This window comes from Protomyctophum parallelum (genome assembly GCF_964188405.1).
Source record: "Protomyctophum parallelum genome assembly, chromosome: 22".
Taxonomy (NCBI): domain Eukaryota; kingdom Metazoa; phylum Chordata; class Actinopteri; order Myctophiformes; family Myctophidae; genus Protomyctophum; species Protomyctophum parallelum.
In genome coordinates this window covers 31,835,141-31,859,546 of record NC_139714.1, presented here as the reverse complement: position 1 = coordinate 31,859,546, position 24,406 = coordinate 31,835,141, and the positions used below count along the sequence as shown (strand labels likewise).

General features: G+C 41.2%; 2 protein-coding genes across 2 annotated transcripts; both read left to right on the top strand.

The window, feature by feature from the left end:
- Positions 1-316: 316 nt before the first annotated feature.
- LOC310853126 (elastase-1-like) lies at positions 317-6,902 on the top strand (the record flags this gene model as incomplete). The annotated part of the gene is made up of 7 exons (XM_083757365.1): positions 317-430; positions 2,418-2,524; positions 2,703-2,819; positions 3,649-3,785; positions 4,377-4,519; positions 5,853-6,005; positions 6,789-6,902. 7 exons carry the CDS (start codon positions 317-319, stop codon positions 6,876-6,878), a joined length of 861 nt encoding a protein of 286 aa, XP_083613491.1. The 3' UTR covers positions 6,879-6,902.
- Positions 6,903-9,144: 2,242 nt separating this feature from the next.
- On the top strand, positions 9,145-19,019 carry rad51ap1 (RAD51 associated protein 1). The gene is made up of 8 exons (XM_083757645.1): positions 9,145-9,379; positions 9,972-10,024; positions 12,028-12,166; positions 13,193-13,303; positions 15,002-15,135; positions 15,630-15,812; positions 16,459-16,614; positions 18,006-19,019. The coding sequence occupies exons 1-8, from the start codon at positions 9,363-9,365 to the stop codon at positions 18,131-18,133; spliced, it is 921 nt and encodes a 306-aa protein (XP_083613771.1). The 5' UTR covers positions 9,145-9,362; the 3' UTR covers positions 18,134-19,019.
- Positions 19,020-24,406: the final 5,387 nt, after the last annotated feature.

Below are 24,406 nucleotides of genomic sequence, written 5' to 3'. Positions count from 1 at the left end.
ACGCGATCTCACACATGCCTCTTGCCTCAATAAAGTACATAGAGTTTTAAGTGGTTAACCCATTCTGAACGGGCACCCATTTTGGTATCGGCATCATGTCGTGCTTTAGCTATTTAAAAATAGCAGATCTACAAGCTCATATCGCGCCACCGAGTGGCGCGATACGAGCTTGTAGGTCTGCTATTTTTGAAAAATCGAAGAGCGACTGACATTTCTAGAATCCGATCTCAGGTCAGAATGGGTTAATCAGACCAGTGGGTGTCCAGTGGAAACCTCGTATGAATCTGATCTCAGGTCAGAAACTCTTGTCTTCCCCATGGACGACTCGTCCTCAGTGCCTGCTGACCTTGAGCCTCCCTATCTGGAGGACGTTTCTGCGGAAGCTGTCGTGGGAGGCAACGAGGCCCAACCCAATGCTTGGCCCTGGCAGGTAACATTTTAGGAGGCAACGAGGCCCAACCCAATGCTTGGCCCTGGCAGGTAACATTTTAGCAATCTGGTTTCATTTGCACGCACGCACGCATGCACGCACGCACGCACGCACGCACGCACGCACGCACGCACGCACGCACGCACGCACGCACGCACGCATGCACACGCGCACGCACACGCACACGCACACGCACACGCACACGCACACACACACACACACACACACAGAGTGAGAAATATGAGTAAGATACGATTACGTTGCCATGGTCAGGTCACGTGTAAAGCAATCTGAGTCTGAGAACCCATTGTCGAAAAACAGCACCCTCCTTTCCTTTTTTGAATTTGAATATTTGATGTTTGTCTCGAGAGACTACGTGTTTGTAAATTAATCAAAGATGCGATTATAATCCATTTCTAATGGATAAAGCCTTTGGATCCAAACCTTCTTTAGAGTGTTGAAACACTCTAAGAAGGGTTGGATCAAAAGGCCACTATACAACCACTATTACACTCTCCAGTTGGCGGGTCGAGCAGTGATTGGCCAAATCACTGCCCCTCTCATCCTGGCTTCCAGCTATAGACGAATCCACAGAGTGGTTTGCCTCCTGCCTAGCTCATTCTGACCGGCACCCATTTTGGTGTTGGCATCATGTCGTGCTTAAGCTATTGAAAAATAGCAGACCTACAAGCTCGTATCGCGCCACCGAGTGGCGCGATACGAGCTTGTAGGTCTGCTATTTTTGAAAAAAAATCGAAGAACGACTGACATTTTTAGAATCTGATCTCAGGTCAGAATGGGTTAATCAGACCAGTGTGTGTCCAGTGGAAACCTCGTATGAATCTGATCTCAGGTCAGAATGGGCTAGGGTCCTCCTACGTCTCACCGGACTGTTTGTGCGGTGTGCATGCGTCTGTCCTTGTCCACACTTGGCCCTACTCTGGTGTATTTGAGTCAAGGGAGCCTTCTCTGTGTCTGTATGTTGTCATTTAATCTGTCCTAGCGAGTTACTATAGTTACTTTGTAGATTTTGATTATTATTTACAAAACGGAAACATATACATTTCCCACTTGACTTCAGCCCTATATTCATTTCAGCCATTTGGAAATAGCCGATCTACAAGCTCACAATGTGTCGCAATGTGACGCATTGTGATCTTGTAGATCAAATTTCTAAATATATTCTTTAATACATTGTTTATACATTTGAGAACTTGTGAAATGGAACATAATGAGTACTTTCTACTCATGAGTACTTTCTACTTACTTTAGGTATATTTTCATACCAATATTTTTGCTCAAGTACATTTTGAATTCTGGACTTTTACTTGTAACAGAGTATTTCTACATTGCATTATTGATACTTTTACTTGAGTAAACACAACGACCACTAGTGGTTGCCATACAGCACAAATACGTACGTAGCAAAATGTTTAGGAACTGCTAATGCCTGATCTCTACAGTATGGAGCTTAAATTACCTTTCTTTCACTAGCACTGTTTGATTGATTGAAATATTTATTAACAGTTTGTAGAATTTACAGTACATTTTAAGCACAAACTCAATACAAAGACTGTTAACTGTGAGTGGACGACCCAATTAAGCATTACACTTGTTTACAACAGGGTCCACATTGTTCAATTCATCAAAACATTTAGAGACATACAAATAGACACTTCTATGTAGTTAAAGAACAGAACAGGAATTCATCATATAGGAAGCGAAAAGGGAAAAGATACATTATACAGTGAGGGGAAATGGGGCGGGGGGGAGGGGATTCAGATTTTACAGAGGCCAGTTTCGAATTGCAGCCATCCGTAGGTGCCCTTTGAGAGCGGTTTTGAAGGAGTCAAGGGATTCACATGTCTTAATGACTGTTGGTAGGGCGTTCCACATTTTGGTGGCATAGGAGCGAAAATAATTTAGTCCCTTGTTTGTGCCGAATCTGGGTTGTACATAATTCATATGTATTGGTGTTGTGTCTCAGATCTCGCTTCAGTATCAGGACAGGACTGGCAGATACATCCACGTGTGTGGAGGAACCCTGATCGGGTTGAACTGGGCCATGACTGCGGCTCACTGTGTGGACTGGAGGTAACATAGTTTAATCATAAATCTCTGTGTGACTGTGTACATATGCCTATACTTTCCTTTAGGGCATTTTAATGCATGTGAATGACACATCAGGGACAGTGAAATGAATACACAAAGTGAGAATCCACGATTTGATGTTAACAGAATCTATGTCAATTGTTTGTGTGCAACAACTCAGGTCCGGGCAATGGCGCGTGGTCGTTGGCGAGCATGATCTGAACAGGGACAGTGGCAGGGAGCAGGTTATGAACGTCAGTGGTGTCCACATCCATCCCACCAGAAAGACAGCCAGAGGGTGGGTTGGGTGGAACATCAACATCATACTATTTATCATAGATTTCAAGAAGACCCCGCCTAGACATTCAAAGTAAATATGTTTTCACTGACACACACAGGGCTGTATTTTGCGTGTCTTAAGTACCAGGTCTTATTACCTAACTTGAGTAAACTAAAGACCTGGAGGTGTGATCAATGCCATTTGGCTATTCTGAGTGGCCAAAGAGCATTGACCACGGTCTTTAGTTTACTCAAGTTAGGGAATAAGACCTGGTACTTAAGACACGCAAAATACAGCCCACAGTAGCCTACAGTATATTGTGCTGGTTGCCCTGGAAGATTGTGTAGGTGTATTGGTTACATTTTGATAATGTAACCTATTGTTTTATTTTAAACAAGAAACATCTAAAAATAAATGTAAAATTAAATAATGGTTTGAGATGTTTATCTGTCAAAGTACAGTATATGGCTTGGTTTATACTGAAATTGTAAGTATAAATCAGACTTTAACCCATTCTGACCGGGCACCCATTTTGGTGTTGGCATCATGTCGTGCTTTAGCTATTGAAAAATAGCAGATCTACAAGCTCATATCGCGCCACCGAGTGGCGCGATACGAGCTTGTAGGTCTGCTATTTTTGAAAAAAATCGAAGAACGACTGACATTTTTAGAATCTGATCTCAGGTCAGAATGTGTTCGTCAGACCAGCGTGTGTCCAGTGGAAACCTCGTATGAATCTGATCTCAGGTCAGAATGGGTTAATAGTCCAGCCGACAGCTGACAGTAGTCTGTGGTCTTTAACAACACAACACCTACAGTACACTGCGTGTGCTTAAGTTTCTCTTAGATATGACATTGCCCTGCTGCGCCTCCACTCTGATGTCAGCCTGAACCATTATGTCCAGCTAGCTTACCTACCACCTTCTGGACACATTCTGACTCACAACACCACCTGCTTCATCACCGGATGGGGGCGTACTTCCAGTGAGTTGACATATTACTTTTTTTAATATATATATTTTTATCCCACGATTTTGTAACCCATTTTTCTGTCAATCATCTAATGTGATCCTGGGCTAAACCTACACACCCTCCACCAACCTAGTCCCCATATATGGGGGACAAGGGGAGAGCAACGGACTTGAACTCATGCTTCCTTCATGCCTGAGTGTCCAAGTTGCTCCTTTACACCTGACAGGGAGTTGACATATTACATAGTCGTTGTTAAATGGAAACCTTGTAGGCCTATGTAAAAAAAAACGTAACTTTTCAGGGAATGGAAAAAAGATGTTCCAATTGATCCAATGTAGTTGTTAATTTAGTCACAAGCTGTTGTGAATCATCACAACCCTTCATTGGTTAAATATTTATAAATCCCACAGACCTTCAATTTTAGAAATCTTCAAATAATACCAAAAGATAGCCAATCTACAAGGTCGCAATGTGACTGCTGCGAGCTTGCTATTTTCGTCACTTTTGAAAAATCATGAAAGTGTGTGAACTACTGGATTTAGAAGGCATCATTTGTAGAATCGGCCTCAGCTTTTTTAAGCATTTTCCCTTTTCCTTTCACAGCTAAGGGACACCTATCTGCCCAACTGAAGCAAGCCCATCTCCCTCTGGTAGACCACCGGACCTGTACCAGAGATGACTGGTGGGGACCAGCTGTAACGGCCGCCATGATCTGTGCAGGAGGTGGTAATGAGGCTGGCTGTAATGTGAGTGCGCTGGACATAATAATAATAATAATAATAATAAAACTTTATTTGTATAGCACCTTTCATGACATGAAATGCAGCTCAAAGTGCTTTACAGAACAATGGAGAATAAAAGAAAAGCAAGGCAACGACAAAAAACAAGCAGTAATGCAATACAGTGAGGACATGAATAACAAAAAAATAATAATTAAAAAAAAGAAACTACCATCACTTGATTTATGGTCGCAGCAGTTCATGAATTCATCCTGCAGTCAGTTGGAATTATTTATTTATCATTAATAATAAATAAATAAATCATTAATTTATCAATATTTACCATATTCATAGCCAATAGGGGGGGGGGAGCTTTAGAATGATGTATAAAATGATATAACGTTTAAAATCTTGAAACATATATGAAAGTATGAAACAGCATGTAATCACACGCTGTTTATTTATCAGTAACTGGGTCCTTATAGACCAGACAGTGGCCTTGTGGTTTGAGTGTCTGCCCTGAAACTAGGAGGTCGGGGTTCGCTCCCTGGCCGGGTCATACCAAAGACTGTAGAAATGGGACCCAGTCCCCCTTTTTTAAACCAGTCCCTTGACTTGAAGTGCTCTCGGGAGGTTCCCTCGTCAGGAAGTGCCCCTCCAGCTGAATCAAGTTCCCTTGATAAGGGTGCTGGGTATAAAGAACAGTTGGAAATGCACTTGCTCTCCTTGTGCAGAAACAGGAAACAGACGCCATTCGTTGCCATCACGCCATTGTGTTACCTGTTATTTTATTTGTACAGTTATATTGCATTGCATCGTGTATATGTTTGTGTGACATGTGGATTTCATTAATATGGACATTTAAAAGGAAGTACAGCGTGACTGTCAAAAAGGACATTTCATAATACATCCATGGTGTTTATAATAAATCATTGTGTTAAATGGTGTTTTGTTTGTGTGGTTTCATTTATAGTTTTTCACGGTGGGGTCAAATGCAGAGAACAAATTTCACTGCTCTAACGTGTGTATGGGGCGGCGGTGGCTCAGGGGTAGAGTGCCTGGATGGTAACCGTAAGGTTGCCAGTTCGAACCCGGGCTCCCCCAGAGTTACTGTCGAAGTGTCCTTGAGCAAGACACTGAACCCCTAATTGCTCCTGATGTGCTAGTTGGTGCCTTGCATGGTTTCCGCTGCCATCGGTGTATGAATGTGTGTGTGAATGGGTGAATGTAATGCACAATCTCTGTAAAGCGCCTTGGATAAAGGCGCTATATAAATGCACCATTTACCATTTTATTTTACCATTTGTAACTAATCGTACGACTTTGACTTTAGACACTTTCTCTTTCTGTCTGCCACTAGGGTGACTCTGGTGGCCCCCTGAACTGTGAAGTGAATGGCACACGCTACCTCGTCCTTGGCGTCGCCAGCTTTGTGTCCAGCGAGGGCTGCGATGTCCCTAAGAAGCCCACTGTCTTCACACGTGTCTCTGACGTCACAGAATGGATGAACTCGGTCAGTATAAGATATGTAGAAAGGTTTATCTCATACATTTTATGAACCCCATATAGATTTGAAGCGACATCATACACGTGTATTGAATCCTATACTTGACTGTGGACTCAAGTGGTTTCTTTTTAAAGATATTTCTTTGGCTTTTTGCATAATCGGGAATTGCTTTCGTTTTAGTCTAGTTTTATTCGACTAAATATCCTACAATTTTAGTCGACTAAATCTACAGTTGATTTTTGTTGCATGCTGAAAATAGCCAATCAACAAGCTCACAACGTGTCGAAGTGTTGTGAACTTGTAGATCTGCTATTATCAAAATACCTGAGCGCAACCACGCATAAAATGTCTTTTAGTTCTACTGGATATCTTCTATTCCCTCCCTAATATTTAGTCTAGTTTTTATTTGACGAAATTGTCTGGTATATTTATATTATAAATTGTTATATTTAGTCTTAGTTTTAGTCATCATAGCTTAGTTTTTATTTAGTTTTCATCAGTGAAAAAAGAATAACAATAAAATATCTCGTAGCCTGCTGCCTTTTTTGAGAAAAGTCGGTTTGAGGGAAAAGGAAGTTCCAGATTGATGAGTCCTGCCTGATGACAAAAGAAAATACAATGACTACAACGTGACGTAGCGATATGACTACAACATGACGTAGCGATATGACTACAACGTGACGTAGCGATATCATCTGCTCCCGACCCGATCATAAACCTGAAAAGGAATTCTGCCCACTGTGCCCATGCTATAAAATCATAGTCTGTCTCTTGTTCGTCTTGTTGCAGGTAATGAACGGTTGCTGCTGCCGAGTGGATGTCTGCTATCCTGTGCTTCTTTTTAGTTATTTTTTTTATACTCTTATACTTTCTTTTTAAGCCTTTCCTCACCAGGACTGCCACTGGCTTCCGGTCAAGTAGGCCTAAAGAATTTCAAAAATACTCCTCACTACCTAGTTACCTGCAAGGCCTTCCTTCACCAACCTCCCATCCAGTGGTGGAGGAAGGAGAAAGTGCTCAGATATTTTAAGTAAAAGTGCCAATGCCACAATATAAAAGAATACTCTTACTTACGAGTAAAGGGCCTGTGTTCAAATGTTACTTGAGTAAAATAAAAGTATTGACATCGAAATATACTTAAAGGACACAAATGTTGTGAGCTTGTCGATCGGCTATTTTCAAATAGCTTATGTATAAAATAGGGCTAAAGTGGTTCATGTTTGATTGATCAAACATTTTATTCACAGTATGTACAATGGGTACATACACACGAAAAGCACAAGTCAATAGAAAAACTGCTACGAGGATGAAACCAGAAAAGCACTAAGACTTGTTTTAGTACTTTTCCGGGTCCTCCATTTTCAGTTCATCAGGACATTTAAAGATGTTTCAACTGTTACAGAGATTACACAATGCGGAGGGTGAAGGCGAGATTTATTGCAGATAGATTGATACAAGTATGGAGCTGGGATGGGTGAATGGACAGAACAGGTGACTGATGCATGATAAACAGAATGATGAGGAGGAGACATGGTGAAGGAGCTTTGGCGTGAGCCCCCGTGGGGACGGGCCGGAGCCTCAGCTCGGATCCTGCCTGGCGAAGGCAGGGGGGCTCTTGAGCCTGCCCCCCTGGGGCTGACCTGGTGGAGCCTGCTGCTGGGCGGCGTCGGGGAGGTGGCGGGTACGTACCTGAACGGAAGCACAGATGAATGACGGGAAGGAGAGGACGCGCTTTTAAAGGGGCGCGGATAAGGTAACGCTGATCTGATTGGAGCTGTTGAGTGATGGGTAGTTCCATCTCTCAGTTGAACTGACGTTTAAAACTAGCACACAAATATACACTTCTATGAAGGAGAAGAAAAAAAGGAAATAATCATACAGTTAAAGAAAGTAAAAAAAGGGGGGGGGGAAAGTATGGGGGAAAGGGGGGGAACATTGACATTTTTACAGGGGCCAGTTTCAAATTGCAGCCGTCCATTAGGTGCTCTTTGTGAGCGGTTTTGAAGGAGTCTAGGGATTCACAGCCATTTCTTAATGGCTACTGTTAGGGCGTTCCACATTTAGTGGCATATAGGAGCTAAATTAATTTAATACCTTGTTTAATCTGGGTTGAACGTGGGTTGTCCTATGTATGTATCATGTTGTACGTTTTAAGATAATTGTACTAGTGGAGTAGAAGTGATGCTTGATGAAGGTCTGACAGACCGAAATGTTGCAATAATGTATGAATAAAAGTTTTGTATTGTCAAGACAGTGTGCGTGACTCTCCTCTTAATTCCTACTAGTGAAGTAGAAGGTTTTCTGGTGACACTGCAGCTAATGCTTTCAAAGATTTGTTTGACCTGGCAGTAGTGTTATGTAAATTGTAAAGTAAATGTTTTTTTTTGGTTTGGTTTTGGTGGGCCCCTAAAGTAACTTTGAGAAGCCACTGGGGGTCGCTGACTCCCTGTTGAAGAAGACCGATGTTTAGGCCTCTGCTCTTAAAAGACATTAATACGGTAATTGTAGCATGCATTAGACTACACCGTGGCCTCCGTCATTTTTATACAGTTCAATTACAGCTTTTAAAGTGATACAATGACAATCTGATCCCCAGGTCTGTAACGGTCAGATGTTGCTTTGCTTCCTATATGATGAATTCCTGTTCTGTACTTTAGCTACATAGAAATGTATTTGTATGTCTCTAAATGTTTTGATGAATTGAACAATGTGGACCAGGTTGTAAACAAGTGTAATGCTTTATGGTGTCGTCCACTCACAGTTAACAGTCTTTGTATTGAGTTTGTGCTTGAAATGTACTGTAAATTCTGCAAACTGTTAATACATATTTCAATCAATCAATCAATCAATGTTCGCCTGGCAATGCAGCTTATTGTTTGCTTTAGCAGATTCGACACGTTTCTCTTCCGGAAAAATAATACAATTTATTAACAACTTTATTAACAAATAAAACTTTGAGCTGCATCTAAAAAATAAATAAAAAAAAAACATTTGACAGGTCAGAATATTTCTTCGCAAAAAGTTTAAAATAGATATATTATTTTAACAAAAGGATACGGTTGGCATTTTATTCTTTAACCGTCGAATCACGTGCGGTGAATCGTCAGATGGGTCAACATTCAACAAAGCGTCACAGACTAGTGTTCGGGCGGGCTGGTTGAAATAGTTCAGACTTCAGAGTTGTTTGTTTTATCGTGGGTTTTAATCAAATAAAACTAACGAACTAGTTTACATTTAGTTTAGTTTCAGTCTCGCGCAGTGTCACTTTACGTTACACCGTCACTGCTACCCGTCGACACGGCGTGAGTGTGATTGTAACGCGCCGTTAGCTCGAACAATAACAGTAGCATTAGCATTATCACTATGGATCGACCAGCGAGGTTTGTAACTTTTGATTGATTGATTGATTGATTGAAATATTTATTAACAGTTTGCAGAATTTACAGTACATTTCAAGCACAAACTCAATACAAAGACTGTTAACTGTGAGTGGACGACCCAATTAAGCATTACACTTGTTTACAACAGGGTCCACATTGTTGGACCAACTGACTTTCAATTGTAGGCTACATCATGTATTTTGTTTTGATTGTACTGTTCCACTTTTTTGCTTTGACAATGTAAACGTATGTTTTACCTTTTTGAATTGGATTGAATTGCAACCAACCACAGCAATTCTTAAAGTTACATAAAAAAGCTCTAAAAAAAAAGGCTTAACGTGAGAAATACACCTTAAGTTTAGCCCCTTCGGAACCCTTGCTTACCTTTTCTGTATTTTTGGGGAGACTACTAAATACAGAAAAGGTTAAACAATGGCCCCGAAAGGGGCTGTTCATTAAAGTAGCTGCGTGTATGTATACGTTGTTGTACTGGTACATTAATGACTTAATTCATGCTTGGGGAAATAACAGCCACAAAGGGGTTATTTCCCCTTTAAGATACATGGTCCCTATAACTTTAGTTTTCCAACAGGAGAACAAAGATGGTCAACTATCGTGATTCCCAAGACTTTGGCGATGACGATGGTGAGTTTTGTTTCATGCATATTTAATTTCAATGCATTAATTTATTTATTTTCAATTCATACAGTAATATACATACACACTTATAACTAAAAAACATTGCATGGATGCACCTGGGACGTATCCTCAGTGATGTATCCTGAGGTCAACGGGGTTTCGGGTCTCTCAACATCATACCCCTCACTCAGGCGACCCAGCCGGGAGTGATCAAGTCCCGACTTACGTCCCAGTAGCTACCCTCAATCAGTCCCACTAGGGAGAGTAACCAGGGGCACACAATCCATTGGAACTACTCTGCCAGGGCTGGGAGGTACACTTCTGGCACATGGATTGACTAAACTCTGTGGGTTGTCTCCTGGCCGGGCCCCTCCTACGTCTCACCAGGTCCACTCCTGCTCTCACCAGGAGTAGAGCGAGGACCTGTGCGTTGCACCAGAGTCCCAGCACCAGACAGTTCATTCAGGAGTGGTTATTACTTAATGTAATAATGGCCTTAGCCTAACGCAAATGATAGATCGAAACAACCATATCAATAAGTTAATAACCATATAATAATAATAATATATACGATTTATATAGCGCTTTTCTGGGTACCCAAAGTCGCTTTACAGAAAGAAGTTCAGACATATTTATTAGAAAACTATTAAAACTATTTAAAAAGGTTTAAAAGGTTAAAAACTAGAAATCAAAATCAAAAGAGGGACAAACAAGAAGGGTGTGTGTGTGTGTGTGTGTGTGTGTGTGTGTGGGGGGGGGTTATGTAGGGAAAGCCAGTTTGAAAAGGTGGGTTTTGATCCTGGTTATGTAGTGAATTAGTGATAATGAACATGATTTACCCTTTGAGCGCATCACTTGGATTCCAAAGTTGTATAATTATGCTTTCAGTGTATTCCTCCCCTATCACAAGAAAAACATATTCAACAATGTCTACATGGAGAACATATGTGAGCCTTTCCAAAATGAGGTATAGAACACGAAGCAAACTTGAAAGTAAAAGGCTGATTTGACATCCAGCCAATGCGGAAAGATGTAATGATGACCAAGCTTGAACAGTACTATTATTCAAGACGATTCTCTTGACTTCTATTTGTTTCAATTCAGGTGACGCAGCCTGTCAGGTCTAGGGGGTGTGGGCTGTAACATAGATACAGTACATAATCATAGACATATAGAGCATTCAGCTCGATTAAATGTAGGTTTAAAAGTTCATCTTAAATTGAGTGCTTCATGTTAACAATCTAGTTAAGCAATCTAGTTTACTGCTTATTCAGAATGGCTCCACCGCCATTCTTATTCTTATATATTTTGTTTTATAGAGGGACAGATGGTAGGCTGACAGGAAATGGGGGAGTGAAGCCCACCACACACCGGCTGCGTCCGCCGCGCGGCGGACGCAGCCGCCTCCATTATTTTCAATGAACCTATCGCACACCGGCTCCGTCCGCCGCGTCGCCTGGCGCGCCGATAGAACCCAGTTCTATTTTCCAGGCGGCGCCGCACGGCAACGCGTCGCGCCGCAGACGGTCGCAGACGGTGTGTGTCGGGCTTGACATGCAGTAAAGGCCATCGGGATCTGGCACACTGCCAGATTCGGACTACCGGCCAGGGTGCCTGGGCCGCTGAGCCACGGCCCAGGCCCCACCACCATACTTCATGGTGGAGAGTTAAACCACTGGCTCTCAAAGTGGTGGTCGGGGGTCCCTGAGTTAGAGGTGGTTCCAGGGGCCCACAGCTAAATGATTGTTATATTAATAATCTTTATTGTCCCGAAGGATATTCGTCTTCACAGTCTGTTCAAACACCCACATCAAAAACAACACAGCCACAAACGGCGACTGTGTACAAAACTACAAATGGAACCCTATTGGTCTGTAACTCTGACTGTTATGAGAGTCTGTGTGTGGCCTAATTCATACCAAACTGTGGGTCCAGGAAATTAAAAAGTTTGAGAACCACCAAGTTTATCCTCATCATCAGAGTTGTATCTTTCTTCTCATTTGAATTAGATGACTTTTCCTCCAGCACGAAAGCTCCCCCACGCAAAAAAGCCAGAGAGGAACTGAAACAACAGAAGATGAAACCATCAAGCAAGCACTCTAGTCAAGAAGACAGTGATTCACAGTCCAAAATAAGCAGCCAAGACAGGTGGGGAATACATAATGCATCATGTGGGTTTATTTACTGCATGTCTGTGAGAGTGTTTTATTAAACCATCTCTGTCAGGTGGAAAGGTATTTCTTAATCACTATTGTGACAGTATGGTATACCATTTATTTATTTAGATTTAGATTATTTAGATTTTCTTATTGTTACATGATGCAACGCCTTGTGAGCTTGTGTATTTTGCAAATATTTATTTTGAAAGTATAAAATAAGGTTCAAGTGTTTCAAACTAGGAAAAGACAACTCTTATCATATTACTTAATTACAACCAAAATACCAGATGATGATTGATGGATGATTATATCAGTGCAATATATCGATATTCCCCATTCTCTCGAATGTGTGTCCAGTCATCTTCTGTACTGTACAGTAACAGTCAGAGTCACAAGCTTTTCTGGTGACATTTGATGTTGAAAACAAAGTGAGTCTGTTGTAACATCAGTTTAATCACTGGCCTGCAGCACGCAAGGTTGACCACAGTTCCTGCTCTAATTAGCATACTGTACATGTTACAGTAGCCACCACGTGTAAACATACAAACTCACATGTAAGCTTGTAGATCTGATATCACACATTTTGCACTACACCTGTGTTTGGTGGCAGACCCAAGTCAGTCGATTATATAAAAGAAACGCCAGTTTGTTGATATTAAAGGTATATTCAGTGATTTCACTTAATTCAAATATCACTTATTTTTTTGTTTTGTTGTGATAATCCTCCCTACTATAGTGTGCTGGCCATATAAGGAGTTCCTCCCTGTCCCCAGTTAACCCCTGGGGGTCAAAAAACCTTAGGTTTCGTTTTTGACTCTCTATCCTGATTGGACGAAAGGCTGGGTCCCACAGCCAAAAACGAAACCTAAGGTTTTTTGAGTGAAATCACTGAATATACCTTTAATTATTAAATAACACTTATCGCTAACAATCACTGAGAAAATGATTGATTGTTGCAGGCCTACTTGAAATAAGCCTGAACTCCAGCTGAAATTCTGTCCTTTTGGTTTTAAAGAAAGCCATTGGTTGAGAAGGTGTTAAAACGGGATCTAGAAGCTGCCCTCACGCTCTCCCTGCTGCATTCTTCAGATGGGAAAGAGGATCCGTCTGCCAACGTCACAGGTTGGTGCAGTGGTCAGCAAAACACACCCTGTTACATTTTGTTGACACCGAAAACAGTGTGTGATTGTTGCATATTTCCTTTCTTTGGAAGATGTCGAGGAGTGTCCAATGCAAGAAGACGAGAATGTCCCTCCATCCTCGCAGCACATTTCCAACTGCAGTGTGAACATCGCTGTTTTGGGTACTTACTGTTTTTACCAGCACCTATCCTTTATCCCATTCTGACCTGAGATCAGATTCATACGAGGTTTCCACTGGACACACACTGGTCTGATCAACCCATTCTGACCTGAGATCAGATTCTAAAAATGTCAGTCGTTCCTTCGATTATTAAAAAAATAGCAGACCTACAAGCTCGTATCGCGCCACTCGGTGGCGCGATATGAGCTTGTAGATCTGCTATTTTTCAATAGCTAAAGCATAACATGATGCCAACACCAAAATGGGTGCCCGGTCAGAATGGGTTATGCTATGGTTGGACAAAATTAAATGTTATACTTTGACCATTTACCTTGATATGCAACACATTGTGGACTTGTAGATTGGCAATTTTCATTTTCAAATATAAAACGGGGCTTAGGGGCTGTGTTTCTCAAATGGGGTATGTGATAGAAAGTGAAGTGGAAAGTCGTGCGAACAGAATTGGCCTGTGCTCGTGGGAGAGAACCCGGGCGGAGCATTGCCACATAATCCTACGGGCTGGGGCGGCACCTGTTGGGTGGGAGGAGTAGGACGAAGACCCGACAGCGCTATAGTGTGAGGTGCAGGGGTTCCTTTCACGCAGTTTCACAAATTGCAGATTAGGACTTGGCCTAACAATTGTTTTGTTATGAGATTTTATTTTGCTTTAATCCATGGAAATGCTATTATGCTATTTTATTTGGAACATATTGACATGTTTTTGTGTCAGAAAAAGGTGCTGATACACTTTGACAACACTTTGTGACACCGTGACTGTATTCAAACAGCATCTGGAAGGCCATCAAGCAGTAACTCTTTGCTTTTACGCTCTTAACAACTGGGCGTAATTTCACCTGTAACAATGATAACTTAAAATGTTACTTCAACCAACTGGTGTTCCTATTTTGGGCATATCATTGTAGGTGAAAATTGTTTAAAAAGAAATAGCAATTCTACAAGCTCACAATGTGTTGTGACGAGCTTGTAGATAGGGTATTTTTTGCCATGAATACACGTGTATTATCATAAATACAGGAGGTGTGCCAGGTGGGTCTGATGTGCTGTGGTCACAAAAAGTAGAAAACCACTCATCTACACCGCATAATGGAACAATTTAACCCATTCTGACCGGGCACCTATTTTGGTGTTGGCATCATGTCATGCTTTAGCTATTGAAAAATAGCAGATCTACAAGCTCATATCGCGCCACCGAGTGGCGCGATACGAGCTTGTAGGTCTGCTATTTTTGAAAAATCGAAGACGCTTTTAGAAACTGATCTCGGGTCAGAATGGGTTAATAATGAAACTGTCAGGATGTAATAGACATTTTTTGAATCTGATCTCAGGTCAGAATGGGTTAAGAACAGAATGAAGAAGGATCACAAGTGTTGATAGAATACCCTCTTTCTCCTGCAGGTCTGGAACAGATCACAGCAGAGCAGGGTTCACACTGTGCCCCCTCCAGACAGAGGAAGGCTGCCTGTCCAGAGCAGGGTTCACACTGTGCCCCATCCAGACAGAGGAAGGCTGCCTGTCCAGAGCAGGGTTCACACTGTGCCCCCTCCAGACAGAGGAAGGCTGTCTGCAGTGCACAAGAGCCGCACAGGGCCAAGTCGAAGGGAGACGATGAGGACTATCTGCCCAAAATGACACCAGGTTAGGGCAGTGGGCCCGAGCGCGGTCAGATCAACATATGGAATTAACCCATTCTGACCTGAGATCAGATTCATACGAGGTTTCCGCCGGACACACACTGGTCTGATGAACCCATTCTGACCTGAGATCAGATTCTAAAAATGTCAGTCGCTCTTCGATTTTTTCAAAAATAGCAGACCTACAAGCTCGTATCGCGCCACTCGGTGGCGCGATATGAGCTTGTAGATCTGCTATTTTTAAATGGCTAAAGCATAACATGATGCTGACACCAAAATGGGTGCCCGGTCAGAACGGGTTAATTCTGTACTGGCCCATATGGGGTGTGTCTTGAGTGTACAGGGTTTGATGAGGTCAGATCAACACATGGAATGTCAGAACAGGTCAGCTCCATATATGGGGGGCAGTGTCTTGTGTACAGGGTTTGATGATCTAATAATCTGTGCATTGTTTCTCTGCTTTTGTGTGATAACGTAAAAAACTGACTTTCTGTTCAGATACAGACAGCGACGACGATGTCAGTGACGACGCACCTGAAAGTGAGGACGAGGAGTTCACTGTGAAGAAAATCAACAGAACCAGCAAGAAGGACAACAAGATAAAGACCCAGAAAACCCAAGCTTCCCCCGTGACCCTTGTCTCTAAGAAAGAAAAACAACCCTCCAAATCACATACAGCAGGTCTGTCTTTGATATTTAGTTTATACGCTGTAGTTTGTTTTAGGGCTGCAACAGTTGATCAAACTCATTGATTTAATTGATTACCGTATATAATTTTATGACACTACTTGGGGACCACACAAGTCAAGAACAGTTTCAGACTCCATCATGGCCCATAGCACTTACCCTAACCCCTTAGATAGCATTTCTGTTGGCTTAGATAGCATTTGACACAGACTTATAGCATGTTATGTAGACAGCACTATAATTGTATTGTATATAGTCATAGCACGCCATAGTACATATGTATAGCATAGTAGTAAATATGTATAGTTTATATGTATAGTGTATGTATAGTTTCATTATATAGATATTCCACTGTTACTTTCTTAGCTTACGCATGTTTCATGATAAATGCTTTTATGTGATGTATTCCCATGCTTTTGTTCTTGCTTAAATGTAAGTCGCTCTGGATTAAGAGCGTCTGCTAAATGCCTAAATTGTAAATTGTAAGAACAATGTATGTGGAACGATGCAATTGGGAATACATGCTGGTTATGCAGTAGCCAGCCATTATACCCGTTTTCAGAGTACTCGCTTTACCCCGTGGTTAAGAATACCCAATACTATTCATTTTTCAATGGTTATTGGTCAATCTGTCCAACAGCAATCTCACCACCAGGCAGAAGTCCTCCCACGACAAAGATCTCACCACCAGACAGAAGCCCTCCCCTGACAAAGACAGCATCCACTTCCAAAAGGCCTGAATCTCACCCTCTCAGCCCAGCAGGTGGCAGCAGAGTACCAAAGTGGACTCCTCCAGGTATGAATTCACAAACGGGTCTCATGGTCGCAGCTTACGTATTTCCTGTAGGCAGACTCGACGGAGCTGCGGGGTTTAAACCCTCACCAGGCGCATCTCTTCTACTACAGTGAACAGTAGAGTGACTGATGTTACTCTGCCTCAAACGTTACTCTTTTACCTGCTTTTTACTAAACACTAACATTACAAAGATGCCCAGAACATCGAGATGAACCTGTGTAGTTTATGGCTGCTCCAACAGTAGTGGCAACATAAAATAAATAAAAATAAAACGGAATGTCAAAATATCCACTGCGGTAGCTGAGACCAGAGCCATTGAGTAATGGTTGAGACGAAGCAGTGAAAGGTCATGAAACATACATAACGTCAGTCTTACCCAATACCCAATCTTTCTGTTTTATGAACACAAGGCTGCTGTACTTTATACCTCATACTTACATACTTTTTTTATTTTTATTTTTTATTTTACGATATATATATGTCGACAGTCGGGATCTGGAGATTTACGCACATAGTGTGACGTGCTTGCTGACAGACAATGAAAGAAACATATTTAGGTGGCTTTTAAAATGCGGTACTTATTCCTTAATTAAAAAATATGATTGGCACCTCATAAGTGTAAATATAAAATCAAATATAATATAGCCTACAATTGAAAGCTGCTACTGCAGTGATTTTATCCTGTGTTCAATGCGTTTGTGTGTGGACATAGATATCTCTGTCGTATGGCCAGGGATTCTTTCTAAAACGTAGGACGAAAATATCCGTTTTGCAAAAGATCCAGTAGTGTGGCCTGGGCCTTAATAAGGGTCCATTTTGTTACTAACTCCATCTTTTGGATGAGGATCACCTGGAACTGTTCCCTGGACCAGTGTTGAGCTAATTGATCACCATAGCAACCCCAGCCTAGGTCAATTCCCAACACCTGCTAAATCCTCCAAACCTGTATCTTGATTGGAATCAATCTCCACTCACACTCAGTCACTCACACTCCTGTTTGGATGACAATATTGCCTTTCCAACAGATTTTCATTAATTTTAATAATCGATTTCGGGTCCGATTATCGATTCATCGGACCCATCCCTACTAAATACTTGATTAAATACATCTTTACAGCTTTACTGCTACAATATGCAGAAATCAGGTTTTCACATAGCAGCTGTAAAACAGGACACTTCACAAACTGAGTGCACAGTAAAACATCTGAATGCTCACCTAACCAAATGAACCCATGAACATAGACTGTGCCTATAACACTTGGTTGGCCAGCGGACGTGAGGTGAAATATGACCCTTTTTGCTTTCCACACAACTCACCTCATTCAATCGTGATTGTGTTGTGAGAGCACGTAGAAGTGGGGATCAACAAAGGTCTATTGTCTCATCTTCAGGTCAGGTGGGTAAAAGCCCCGGGTCATCACAGACGGTACCAGGAAGGTCTCCGGGACAGGGACTCAGACTAGGACTGTCCCGCCGTGTCCGGGTCAAACCTCTACACCCCAGTGTCGCAAGTCACTGAGTCATCTTTGTCACCCACCCGCGCGCCCCGCGGCTCTCCTTCTTCCTTCCGTCTGTGGCAGTGGACAGCCAAACTGTTTTATTTTATTTTATTTTATGTCGGTGACATTTTAAAAAGTAAAGCATCCTTGAAATACAGAATATTGTCACTGCCAGCTAGGAGGAAACCTTGTATGTAAAAAGAAACCAACAAAAAAAGGGGTGCTTTTCAGGAAAAACTTACCCGCAGTTGTTCCAATGGATATAATGTTTATGATTGAGTCCCAAGCTCTTATTAATATTGTTCAATGTTTGACATCCACAGATACAATTAACCACTTTTAATGTCACATTCAAGTAAAAAAATACCCGATCCACCAGCTTCCAACGCATGCTGTGAGCTATTGTATGATGATGTAGGGCATTAATTGACAAAACAATAATAAATAAATAAACATGCATATGGACATGCAAGGTTTCTGCCAGACGGCAACAATATCCTTTTCTAGAGCAAAATGAAAAAGTTCCAAGGCATAGTCAAGAGATTGTGATTTGACGACCATCTCACAGCTGTCATAGCAGTAATTGTCTCATTATTTGTTCATCTTCTCAATGCAATGAAGGTTCATGTTTCAAACTCAAAAACAGTGGAGTCGATTGCTGGTTGCACACGCGTTTTTATACACCTCCCCATTGTGTGTATCGAATCGATTAATGTCAAACTTCTTTTCTTTACTCTTTAGTTTGAAAGAAAAAAAGAAACATGTATATTCTGTACATTTAATTAAAAGTCTTTAAACGTGTTAAACATTTCCAAAGTGCATGATTCGTCATACTGTAGGTCAGACAGCTGTGCTTTCTGAGGTGTCTGAACTGTAGTACAGATTACTTCGTGGTACAAGAGTGTCACAGTACAATTTACAATTTAGGCATTTAGCAGACGCTCTTAATCCAGAGCGACTTACATTTAAGCAAGAACAAAAGCATGGGAATACATCACATAAAAGCATTTATCAATATCATGAAACATGCGTAAGCTAAGAAAGTAACAGTGGAATATCTATATAATGAAACTATACATACACTATACATATAAACTATACATATTTACTACTATGCTATACATATGTACTATGGCGTGCTATAACTATATACAATACAATTATAGTGCTGTCTACATAACATGCTATAAGTCTGTGTCAAATGCTATCTAAGCCAACAGAAATGCTATCTAAGGGGTTAGGGTAAGTGCTATGGGCCATGATGGTAAAGAAATGGGTCTACAAGCTCACAACTTGTGAGTTTTGTACAACTGTCACACAAGTAAAAAATAGGTCTACCCCCCCCCCCCCCCCCCCCATTTCCTGAAAAGTAACAGTTTGACAGCCACAATATATTTTCCATTTTCTTGCAAATTGATTTGTTCAGGAAGAAATCGGACTAGTCAATAAAATGTTCTTATGTACAAATATCTTTGCTTTTTGTTATTCAAGAATATGCCATAAAGCACTGACTAGAACACATTTTAAAGGTTAGAGAGGATATTTGAAATTTAAATGTGTTTTAGTCAGAAGTCTCTTTCATCCAAAGCCAGATGTGGCAACCACACCATCAGCGTAGCTGAATCCTAGTCTTCCTACTCTCTTTGAGTGGTGCAACCACTCCAAGGAACAGCAATGTCCGTGTTCACCTATGTGACTACCCTGTATGTGTTAAAGGACAACTTTAGTTTTTTTCAACCAAGGTTCATGTTTTAGGTTGTCATTAGGGAAAGTAAAAGACGAGTGTACATTTCTTTTCATTTGCTGCTTTCTTTCGTTTTAGGGATTTCAGCTCTTTTTGACAGGGGGCGGGGGCATTCGAGCATGGGGCTAAATATGTATTTTTTTTACCAATTTTTATGGCGATTTATTTTTGTATTATTTACTATAGTCCTAATAAACCCCAGGAAATTACATCTGGCCACAGCAGATCACAGGATCTACTGAATGTGAAGGTAGCCTATAGACCGATTCCGTAGCGGGTCTCATGGTCGCAGCCTACGTATTTCCTGTAGGCGGACTCGACGTAGCTGCGGGGGTAAAACCCTCACCAGGCGCACCTCTTCCACTACAGTGAACGGCAGAGTGACTGATGTTAGTTTGCCTCAAACTGTACTCCTTTACCTGCTTTTTTACTAACACTAACATTACAAAGATGCCCAGAACATCGAGATGAACCTGTGTAGTTTATGGCTGCTCCAACAGTAGTGGCAACATAAAAATAAAATAAAAACGGAATGTCTAATATCCACCGCGGTGGCGGAGACCAGAGCCATTGAGCAATGGTTGAGACAAAGCAGTGAAAGATACATAACGCCAGTCTTACCCAATACCAAATATTTCTGTTTTATTAACACAAGGCTGCTGTACTTTATACCTCATACTTTAAATGCTTAGTATGAGGTATAAAATACAGCAGCCTTGTGTTCATAAAACAGAAAGATTGGGTATTGGGTAAGACTGAAATTATGTATCTTGCAGGATTCTTCACTGCCTTGTCTCAACCATTACTCAATGGCTCTGGTCTCAGCCATCGCGGTGGATATTAGACATTCCGTTTTATTTTATTTGTTATGTTGCCACTACTGTTGGAGCAGCCATAAACTACACAGGTTCATCTCGATGTTCTGGGCATCTTTGTAATGTTAGTGTTAGTAAAAAAGCAGGTAAAGGAGTAAAGTTTGAGGCAAACTAACATCAGTCACTCTGCCGTTCACTGTAGTGGAAGAGGTGCGCCTGGTGAGGGTTTTACCCCCGCAGCTACGTCGAGTCCGCCTACAGGAAATACGTAGGCTGCGACCATGAAACCGGTACGGAATCGGTCTATAGGGGGAAGGCTTATACTGTGTGTATAGGCTCAATATGTCAATTTGTCACCTTCAATAGATCCTGTGATCTTTTGTGGTCAGATGTAATTTCTTGGGGTTTATTAGGACTATAGTAAATAATAAAAAAATAAATCGCCAAAAAAAATACATATTTAGCCCCATGCTCGAATGCCCCCGCCCCCCTGTCAAAAACTGCTAAAATCGCAAAAACAAAAGAAAGCAGCAAATGAAAGAAAATTAACACTCATCTTTTACTTTCTCTAATAACAACCTAAAACATGAACCTTGGTTGAAAAAAACTAAAGTTGTCCTTTAATGAGCACCAGTATATGACTGAGTACCAGTAGGGGCGCTGTTGTGCCAGAAACAGAGAGAGGGATAGTGCCGCACTGTTGCCTGCTAATGAGAGAGAGAGTAGGGGGGGGAGTTGCACCACTCAGTTCACACGGGTGTAAGAAAAGAAAAAAATGCGCAAAATAATTGAGAAAATAGCCAAAATTCAAGCTCAGGCACATGCCACCAACATTCTCGCTTCCAGTGGTGGAAAAAGTACTCAATTGTTTTACTTAAGTAAAAGTATCAATACTGCAATGTAAAACTACAAAAAAGTCTGGAATTCAAAATGTACATGAATGAAAGTACAAAAGTATTGGCATCAAAATGTACTTAAAGTACCAAAAGTAGAAAGTACTCACCGGTACCCAAAGTACAGACAACTCACCCCGCCATGTCAGAAAGTGAAGACAACTCACCAGGGTGAGTTGTCCAAATACTGTTGGGCGAGCTGTCCGTCTTTTCCCTTTACCAACTCGTCTAACTTGCCCCAGCGGAAAGTACAGACAACTCACCCCGCCATGTCAGACAGTGAAGACAATTTACTGGGGTGAGTTGTCCAGTATTCGAAGGCCCAGGTTAGCAGATTTCATGATTTTCATAATTTTGTTAAATCCTTCCCGGAAAACATACTAGGCTATACGTATGTGTTCCGAAACCATGATATAGTATGTTGTTTATTTAATAGTTTAAAAAATATAGTGCTTTAAAATTTGAGAAATTTATAATGGGGGTCAATTACTTTATGAACTTGTAGGTCTGCTATTTTTGAAAAATCGTGAAAATGCGCCTCAAATCTTATATAATGCTTCTGGGGAGGTCCCTGGAACTACATATTTTCAGATGGGGGGGCGGAGGCATATTAAATATAATTTTTGGGGTCCTTGACATGAAATATTGAGCACCACTGATACAGAAACATAAGGTTTATCAGAAAACTGTCAGGATTTGATGACATGTTTTCTATTTCGACGTCAGGCCTAAATGGGTGAACATGTGGGCTGCTTTAAAGGTGTGGCTGTATGTATGCTCAGTGGTGTTCAAGTGGTGACCACCAGTGGGCCTTGAGGTGGTCCCAAGTGGTCCCCCCCCCCCCCCCCCCCCCCAACGGGTCCATTTGGTTCCATTTGTTACGCTCTTCTAAAGGATGGAGTGCTGGTAACCATTTGGTCTCATTTTAGGCTCTCAAGAGGTATAATTTATTATTGTTAAAACATCTGCATTACTTAATTTACACGAAATGTACCCATTTAGAGATATCATCACAGCATGGAATTGTAGACAACATCTTATCCAACGACAACTCATTCGTACTCATTCATACTGTTGGTGGCCTGTGATTGATATTGATTGATTGATTGAAGTATTTATTAACAGTTTGCAGAATTACAGAACATTTCAAGTACAACTCAATACAAACTGAGTGGACGACCAATAAGCACTAGACTTGTTTACCTTGTTCAATTCATCATAACATTTAGAGACATACAAATATACACTTCTAGAGAGAGAGAGAGAGAGAGAGAGCAGATGTATATATATATATCTAATATAATATTAATATAATGTATACAATATCTAAAATAATAATAATAATATCTCAAACTTATATTGCGCTGAGTACCCAACGACGCTTTACATGGGGGGGCTTTACAGAGATAACAACACAATAAAAACAACTTTAATAGAAAAAAGAAAAAAAATCACTAGAAGCTAAAAAACATTAAAAGACAGTGAAAAGGGTTAGCTAGGGAAGTCAATGTTGAAGAGGTGGGTCTTGAGGGCGGTTTGGAGGGTGGGGGGCATCTCTGAGTGCCTTAGGGAGGGCATTCCACAAGGTTGAGGCAGCAAAGGCAAAAGCTCTGTCACCCCATGTCCGGAGTTTGGTCTTTGGGACGTCAAGGAGGTTTGCATCACCAGATCTGAGGGAGCGGGAGGGGACATGACAAATGTCTGTCTGTCTGAGTTTATTTGTTTAACAAGTAAAAAATAAATTCTGTCTATAAAATAATAGTCTTGTAGAGGTGGTGTCTGGTCCTTGTGGGAGTTCCAGTGGTTCCCCAGCTGAATGATAGTTTGGAACCATATGGACCCTTACGGGTCTGTAACTCTGAACCATATGGACCCTTACGGGTCTGTAACTCTGAACTATATGGACCCTTACGGGTCTGTAACTCTGAACCATATGGACCCTTACGGGTCTGTAACTCTGAGAGTGTACAAATGTTTTGTCAACCAACACTCTGAGAGTGTTGGTTGCCAAAACATCTCAAAGTACAAAGTTATCCAGTTCTCCACTCAGATTGTCCATGCTAGACAAATAGCCTAATAATCGAATCTACAAGCTATTTTCACATAGCTGATTTTGTCTATTAACACTGTTTTTGGGGACCACGCTGACTACTAGCTAACACAACACTGTGAGCTTGTAGACAGGCTCTGATGTATATATATAATTTGTATACTGGCCTGTTGATTTTGATGCTATATTAACACATTTTGGGGACCACTTGGAACTGACTTAAGGACCCCTGGGGGTCCCCTGACCCCAATCAATATTTTCAATGGTTTTGACTCATAGCCATTAATGACAGGTGCATGGGCCATTCAGGTGACCACAAGATAATGGCTAACTAGGCAACATTTTATAATGGGTAAAATGAGTTTGACTCTGTATATAGGACAAATGCTACAACAGTGAGAAATCAAATGATAATATGCATTGCAGATATGTTTACTGTACCTGATATTGTATTATTTATGTCTATGCTCTTGTTTAGTGCAGAAGATAGGGCAGATCCATTTGGTTCCTTAGAGTTAGGATTTTATAGTATTGGTTTCAGAGATATATTATCCAAACTAAATGTCAAATGGGGCAGCCTATGTTCTTGTTTGCTGTTCATGCTAGGGTTAGTCTCGCGTTACCAGACTGTTCCCTCTCGCAATTTCCAAATGCTTTCATCGTACAGTCCAACGGAAGAGCTATATCATGTGTAAGCGATAAAGCAGAAGTGGAGCCTCCTCGCCACTTCCGTAGCAGCAAAGGAAACAAAAAAATAAGCTCTAAAGATATTTTTAAATATATTTTCATGA